Source organism: Panthera tigris, chromosome C2, assembly GCF_018350195.1.
Source record: "Panthera tigris isolate Pti1 chromosome C2, P.tigris_Pti1_mat1.1, whole genome shotgun sequence".
Lineage (NCBI taxonomy): Eukaryota > Metazoa > Chordata > Mammalia > Carnivora > Felidae > Panthera > Panthera tigris.
Genome location: NC_056668.1, coordinates 6312978 through 6321019, shown reverse-complemented (window position 1 = coordinate 6321019; position 8042 = coordinate 6312978). Strand labels below are relative to the sequence as shown.

The 8042-nt window shown below is 44.6% G+C and overlaps 1 protein-coding gene across 1 annotated transcript; it reads right to left on the bottom strand.

The window, feature by feature from the left end:
- Nucleotides 1-293: 293 nt before the first annotated feature.
- Nucleotides 294-7233, bottom strand: HMGN1 (high mobility group nucleosome binding domain 1). The gene is made up of 6 exons (XM_042998446.1): nt 7053-7233; nt 6692-6724; nt 6576-6605; nt 6442-6492; nt 2963-3091; nt 294-1148 (listed from the first exon to the last, which is right to left on the bottom strand). Exons 1-6 carry the CDS (start codon nt 7065-7067, stop codon nt 1101-1103), a joined length of 306 nt encoding a protein of 101 aa, XP_042854380.1. The 5' UTR covers nt 7068-7233; the 3' UTR covers nt 294-1100.
- Between the last annotated feature and the right edge of the window lie 809 nt (nt 7234-8042).

The window sequence follows — 8042 nt, the reverse complement described above, 5'->3', positions numbered from 1 at the left end:
ATATGCAAACACAAACCACAGTAGATGCAGTTCTAGCTTACTCAGTACTTACAAGCTCACTTCATATGAAGAACAAAGAGTTACGTTTAGTTTGCTTCAGAGGACACTGGACCATTTGCTCACTATTAAATCAATTTAGGCCAAAGTACCTTCAAAGAACACTGTACATGTTCAAGTATTACAAAAAAAATTAAATACTCCACTTTCAAATTTTAAGAAAACTCTGCAAGAACAAATGTGGAAATTCTTGTAATAAAATATAAGCCAGAACTTAATTTATGTGCTTCAAGAAATTCTTTCATAATTGAGTTTTTATTTGTTGTTCTGAGGATCAGTACAGACAATTCAATTTGTACATAATTCTTAATGTACGTACCGAAAACCTAAAAAAACCATGTAGCTGTGGTTCTTTTCTCAAAGTTATTCCAGTGACCTTCCAGCTTAAAATTTGGAGGCAAATTTCCCTTAACAGTATATCAAGTACCGGTATCTTCAAATGTTGATATGCTGTTACACTGTTAAGTCCCATTAATTCACAATTTAATGTCATATACGCTACATACTCAAATTTTCAATCTCGCACAGCACATTAACAAAGTTACTAGGAAACTGGACTACCACGACCAAGATGTTACAGAATGCACAAAATTCTGACAGGGAGAGCCAAGATCAAGGAGTGGTTTTCTTTAGGAAACAATTCTACCAAAAACAACATGGGAATAGAAGTAATTTAAAATGTTCAAGACATATTAAATGCGCAATTGACTCCAAATTGCCATTTAGTATGCTTGGTATTATAGGATATAAAAACTACCCCATCTATGGAATGTTAAGCTGACACCCAAGACGATCAAAGCCTCCCATATTCAATATCCCACTATTTTCTGGTTGTACCAAAAAATAAACAACCAGCAAATGATTTCAACTCTTAAAAAAAAGCATTTACACTTAAAAAATGGGATGAGGTGGGATTCCCTCCTTCTTAAAAATGTTTCTAGAGCTACTAAAAAACTTGCATTTACAAAATAGTTGATAAAAATATTCCTCTGGATTGTACAAGAAGGGAGACAGGGACCACTGGTAAGACATGGGATATGATACTAATCAGACTTGGCTTCTTTCTCTCCTGCTTCATCAGAGGCTGGACTCTGCAAATCAAAGAAAAAATAATGATCAAATATTTGATTTCTGGGTCACTGTTACGATCTCCAAGATCTTTAAAATTTAATGCAATGTAAGTTTTACTTCTATGTAATTACAGGTGACCCTCGTTATATGTAGATTCTGTATTTGTAAATTTGCCTCTTCACTAAAATTTGCAACCATAAAATCAATACTCATGGCACTTCAATAGACTTAAAACTTTCTTTGCAATGCCAAACATGCACATTCCCAGCTGGGATGGTTGTTTCAGTTCTAAACAGGTGCCTTTTTTGCAGTTTATTTAAAGTGCCATACATTTCACATTTCTTTTTCTGTGCTTCTTGATGTTGACTGGACTAATATAATACCATCTACGATGGCTAAATGCAAGAAGGTTGGGATGTGCCTTATGGAGAAAATACGTATGCTGGATAGCATCATTTAGGCCTGAGTTCCAGTACCGTTTCTGTGGGCCCAGTTCAAAGCTGATGCATCAACAACACGTATTCAACAGAAACACATAGATTATGCATCAACTGTTTGATGGAAACATGATCACAGTGCAGCTAAGAATCTAATGTCGTATTTCCTCCATGTGCAATTTTTCAGTATTCACACAACCTTCTAGAACACAACCACCATGAATATTAAGAATCAAGTGTAGTGTGATAACATGTACCGGATGGTCAAATTCTTCCCTAACAGCTAGATTAGTAATCTCATCATAACATCACCGGATATTTGATGTGTGGTCAGAACTACAAATTAAAAGTAAATTGTGGCAACAGATTTCACAAGTTAGAAACAAGTGGTTTGTTGTTTTAAGATTTGATCTATAAATGTTTTTAAAATACCATACACTATTTATCTTTCCAGGTTTAACCAGTAACATTAAAAAAATGCTTGGCTTAAGAAAAACTATTTATTGAAACCTGTAGCCTATTTGTTTAAGAAAAGGCCTCTTCTCGTGGCTTAAAAACGTAACGATTAGGGATACCAAGTCTTTTTATTTGCTTGATCTAAGTTATTATTTAATCCTAAAACAAGTAGCCACTTTTGAGAAAAATGGACTTATCTGAAAGTGGGAAAAATGTCCCAAATGAGGAATGGATTCAAAACATTTTTGAAGCAATATCCAAAATAAAAACATGACTTTTAACAGTTCTATAGATGGCAATTTCAAAAATAAGGGCCTAGATTGTTTGTTTAAACAATATCCCAAAACATGAAAGAAAAAGGAGTGTTACACCATTTGGTATATTAAACCTTTTAAAAATTAACTCACGTCAGTAGTTATTATAACGAATCCTGCGTACAGCATACGCTGTACTTGTGTGAACTTGTTACTGGTGAAATTCTGAGCATATTAAAAGTTCTTATTCACGCCTTTAAAAAAAAGTCATCTGGGGCGCCTGGGTGGCTCAGTCAGTTAAGCGGCCGACTTCGGCTCGGGTCATGATCTCATGGTCCATGAGTTCAAGCCCCACGTTGGGCTCTGTGCTGACAGCTCAGAGCCTGGAGCCTGTTTCAGATTCTGTGTCTCCCTCTCTCTGACCCTCCCCTGTTCATGCTCTGTCTCTCCCTGTCTCAAAAATAAATAAAACGTTAAAAATAAAAAATAATTTAAAAAAGCCATCTACCTACTGATTTTAAATATCTAATAAAAGCCATCTGTCTATTCATTTGATGTTACTGTACAAACCTTTGTTAACATGGTAAAAAAAAGACAATAATAAAGACGGTCTTATCTGCTACATAAAAATATACAACAGATTATCTATGGTTCAGAGTCAAATCAACAACACACAGCACTTCTGACCTCCTCGTTTTTAGTTTCTCCGTTTTCTGCAGGTAAGTCTTCTTTTGTTTCTTGGTTAGCCACTTCAGCCTGTTTTCCCTTTGCTCCCCTTTTCCCCTTTGTTTGCACTTTTTTGTCTGAAGATTTCTCCTAGGATACAGTAAGAGTATATTTTAAGTAAAAACTTGGCACGAACATTTTCTCAGTTGCTATAGGGCTAGTATCCCCACAAGAGTTGCAATGTCAACACGATGTCACACATCAGCCTGAGATCCAGGACACACCTTTTACGGAAGACACTTTAAGGTCCATCGCCACTAGTCAGGACAACATCGTTCGCGAAGAACTCTAACCGAACTGGCATTATCGAGCCTCATTAGACTTCTGTTCTCTAAACCTAAAGCCTGAGCTACAATCCTCCTCTGCCTTCTCAATCACCCACTATTCTCTGAAGTTCCACATGAGCAAACAAAGGAGGAAATCTCTTTCCACTGTAACCCTACCCATCCCCAAACTTCTTTTAAGCCTGAATAATGATCAAATTGTCATATATCCACTGCCCTGACAAGATGTTCACCCTCACAGTAAGACCATTCACCTGAACACAGCACCATGCTGTGTGGTCAGGTTGACTATCCTGCTACAGCTAATCCCTTGATATTATATAATGAGTAGCTAAAAGGATCCATTTTGAGTTTATCGTTTTCATTCAGATGTTTGAAAAATCTGAAAAGCACAGGTATTAGTATGACGATAGAAGAGGTTCAAAAATGTAAACCACTTTTCAGCAATATTAAAGTGCTTCTGGATACCCTCCATCAACGGGGAAGGAGTTTAAATCTTGACATTTATTCCCTGTAAATGAAAAATGCAGCAACAGCTAAATGAAGTTAGGTCACCAGGGAGTTGTATAAAAGAGCCCTAACAGTACTGACCAATATTTGAATTAAACAGCCACAAAGACATGCAAACAGGTCAAACGATTTCAATGCTAAGGGGACGGCAGGGGGGACCAGTATAATGTATTCTAAACCAATGATGGCATTCCATATATAAAGACGGCATGACAGCCACTAATAATACACGAATGAACTAGAATTTCTGAGGACTGCCCGGGTGGCTCAGTCAGTTAAGCAACTGACTTCAGCCCATGATCTCGCAGTTCGTGAGTTTGAGCCCCACACTGGGCTCTGTGCTGACAGTGCAGAGCCTGCTTGAGATTCTGCCTCTCCCTCTCTGTAAATAAACTTTAAAGACTAAGCTTCCTTGTTAGGTGTCAACACTCACATGAGGGAAAATAATAAAATTAAAAAAAAAAACCCTATAAATTATAAACATTCAGGACAGCACCACTCATACTGGTACCATGAAGTATCACAATCACTTCTGTACTTACAAAACCATTCTCCTGTAATCTGATCTCTTTAGATTTCTCATTAGTTTTGTAACCACTAGGGCACTAATGTAGAAACGTAAAAACCTTAAAAATGGAAACAAAACATACAACAATAACCTGGACTAAAACAACACCACTTTTAATTACCTATGGCAAGACAGATGAAACAAATCAATGTTTTCCTAACATACGTGTGTTTCAACCCTTAAAATAATTCTGAGAATTTTATACAAGTTATAAGTACATACACAGTGGCAAACATATACTTTGAAAACTGTGTCAGGGCACCTGGGTGCCTCAATTAGTTAAGCGTCCGACTTCCACTCCCTCGGGTCATGATCTAACAGTTCACAGGTTTTGAGCCCTACATCGGGCTCAGTGGGGACGGCTCGGAGCCTGGGGCGTGCTTCCGATTCTGTGTCTCCCGCTCTCTGCTCCTCCCCGGCTCACTCTCTCCTCTCTCTCAAAAATAAATAATATTAAAAAAAAAGTGTCTACGCTGTAATTAATACATCAAAATATTTACCTGCCACTCAGGCTTTGAATTGGATTGCCTCTGAAAAATGTATTCTAGAAAGTAAAGTAAAACCAAGCCCTCCAACCCCACATTTTTCCTTTGGCAAAGGAAAATTTGTCAACTGAGTTGACAAATTTGTTCCTCAAGGAAGACTTCCTGTTGGCCTCTCATGGACAGAAAGAAAAAAAGTGATTACACCTGATGTCCCAAACCCAACTGAGGATAAAATGTGAGGATAACAGGAGGATAACTTTTTTCACCAAAAAAAATTTGTAGAGTAAATCAAAATATAGGACAAGGAACAGCAAAAAAAACCTAAGAGGGAAACAATCATACTACTTCAGCAAATTGGTTTATTGAAAGAACTCAAAAGCATCAAAGACGGGTAATAATAGTACATAGCTCATTCTATCATCATGCAACAAGATCCACTATTTTTCTTGGCCATTCACGGCAAGTTCCCAGGCTACTTTAACTTCTTATACAAAGATGCACTGCTTTATCCTCTAGTGTGAAAAATACTAAATTAACGTACCACGCTTACACCTTCTGCAAATACTTAAAAAAAAAAAAAATAGAACTTTCTACTGGAAAAGTTAAGATTTTTCTCAGTTCTGTGCAACGTTTAAATAAAGAAACGGAAAAAAAACCTTTGGCCTATGCAGTGCTAAGCTTCCATCTATGCTTTTAGAAAAGGGGCCTAACACCACAAACTCTCACTTAAGCTGCGGGTGAACAGTAATCACACCATGAATTTCCCCTGAAGACCACAGGGCTTGGCAAAGGGCGGTTTCGAGGCTCCACCTCAAATCAAACTTATAACGATTTACATAGATTTTGTTTTCCCAACTTTTCAAACATATACTCAAGAACAATTTCATTCCAAAGACCTTCAACGTGAACAACGCCATCTCGAACCTACTCCAGGGAGACAACTATAATGTTGTTTAGGATTAACTCAAAAGTTTCTTCGGGAAAAAGATGTAGGGTACCCCTCTGAACACAGCTGTTCCCCCTCCAAAACACCACAACAAACCTCTTACCCCTGCACACGGGATTCCCTGCACCTTGGCTTGAGAACTTTATACACCAAAACCTGCGTATCCCCTTTCTCCCGGTGGCGATCCTGGCTTTGATGTTACCGTCACAAAAGTACGCACAAGTATGCATCGAACGGGCAAACGCTGACCGTGACGTACAACGCAAAGACCAGATAGCAAAATTGTTAGTATTTTCACTCGTCTTGAGTCTTGAGTCCTGCAGCACAATGAAGGTAATGCGTTACGCTCCCGTGAACCAGTAGGACCAGATCCATTATTGTTTACCCAGGCCAAGGGGTTAAAAAAAAAAAAAAAAAATTGGTCGCTGCAATTATAAAACTTAAATAGAAAACAGGAGACAATTTCCACTTTTCGGGCAAGTGTAACATCTGATTACTCTGAGACTTTCAAAGTCAAGATCTTAGTCACCAACAATGTCACAAGACCGCAGAGTCGCCGCTGATGACTTTTTGTTAAGAGAAAGTCACGCGTCGAGGGGCGCTGCAGCATTTCGAACACACCGCGGTCCCGTAAGTTTGAAACCTACCTTTCCCGCCGCCTTTTTTGGCTTCGCTTCCACTTTTGCAGGAGCAGGTTTCTGAAAGGCAAAGGTAGCACTGAGTGTCTTCACTGGGCACGACCCCACGGAAAAGACACGCTTACGGGGCTCGCTTTACTTACAGCTGACAACCTCGCCGACCTCCTCTTGGGCTTTAGGAACAAAAAGGAAAAGGAGCAAGGAGTGAGCGGGGCAGTGCGAATGGGCCCCACCCCCGGGCACAGGCGCGGGCTCTTACCTCCTCCTTCGCCGCCCCCTCGGCGGAGCTGACCTGCGGAAGGAAGCACACGGACCCGTGGGCGCAGCCCGCAAACAAAAGTGCCCGCGCGCCCTGCGCCCGCCCGCGAGAACAATGCCCGGCCGCGTGACGTCAGCGGCTTCCCGCCGCCGCGTTCGAATCTCCCACCCGGCTCTTCGGCCGCCGAACGTTCCAGAACATCGCGACCGGGCGGCCGCCGCCGCCGCGCGAGCGCGCGGCCCGCTCGCCCGCCCGCCCGCCCGCCGGGCCCTGCGCCGCCGTGGGCGAGGCGGGACCTGAGCCTCGCGGGGCGCCGCGGCGGGCCGGGCGGCGGAGGGCGCGCGTGCGGGCCGCCGCTCACCTTCCTCTTGGGCATCGTGGCGGCGGGGCGGGCGCGTGCCGGGTGCCTGCGGGCCGCCGCGCGCCGAGAGCCTTCGCGAAGCTGGGCTGCCTGGCCGCTACCGCTCCTCCCGCCGCCGGAGCTGCTGCGACCCGCGGCGGGGGCGGTGGGAGAACCGGATGGAACCGGATTGGGAGCCCGCCCCCTCCTCCCCCCGCGTCCCCCCGGCCGCTGGCTCCCCCTCCCCGCCGGCCGGGCCGCCCCCCGCCCCCGCCCATTGGCTGTGAGGCCCACCGCGCCGCGGCCCGCGCCCGGAATAGGTGAGGCGGGCCGTCACTCGACCACTGCGCCCCGCCCCCGCTCCCGGCGCCCCCACCCCCGCCCGGCGTCTCGCGGGGCCCCAGACCCAGGCGAGGGGGGCGGGGCCCCAGAGGCCGCTCTCACCTCACGGTAGTTTGTTTGAAGCCGAGCCGCAAAGTGCGGTCTGCGCGCCGATTGGCGGAGCTCCGCCACGTGATCGCCGAGTGGCCCCACCCACAGCCTCCCTAGTTACCTGGGCTCCCCCGGCGCCCAGAGAGCCTCAGGGATTGAGTCCGTCCCTTCTAGGAGTATTGGGAATGGGGCATTTATAGTTAGTCTAATAAACTGGGAAGGGAGAGACGATGGATTCAAGTACGAGCCAATTCTCCCTTCTTGGTCGGCAAGAAGGGCTATCTGTGGGCCCCAGTTTCACAGGCCTTCGGGAAGCCGGCCTCAGTGCGCAGGCGCCGGAGGGGAGGTCGTGGGAAGGAACGCTGGCGCGCGGGCTCAGCTCCCCGCTCTGCCACTGCGCAGGCGCGGGTCTTTGCGACGTCTTCGGGGCTCGCGGCCCCGGAGGCCCGTCTCTGCTGCGCGGTGTTTCTGGATCAGCTCTTTCTGTGTCGCTTTCTTTAGATCATCTGTTCCTTGAGGGGCCGGGGTCTCCACGGTCCCCAGGACGTGCCCTCCCTCTCGCAGACTCCTGGGCCGGCC

Bases quoted from the DNA above. Each gene is read 5' to 3' on its own strand.
- HMGN1 (XM_042998446.1), bottom strand. The intron at 3,092-6,441 runs GTAGGTTTCAAA...ACTGTATCCTAG, and splicing joins CAAAAAAGGCGGCGGGAAAG to GAGAAATCTTCAGACAAAAA. The intron at 1,149-2,962 runs GTCAGAAGTGCT...TTTGATTTGCAG, and splicing joins GAGAAACTAAAAACGAGGAG to AGTCCAGCCTCTGATGAAGC.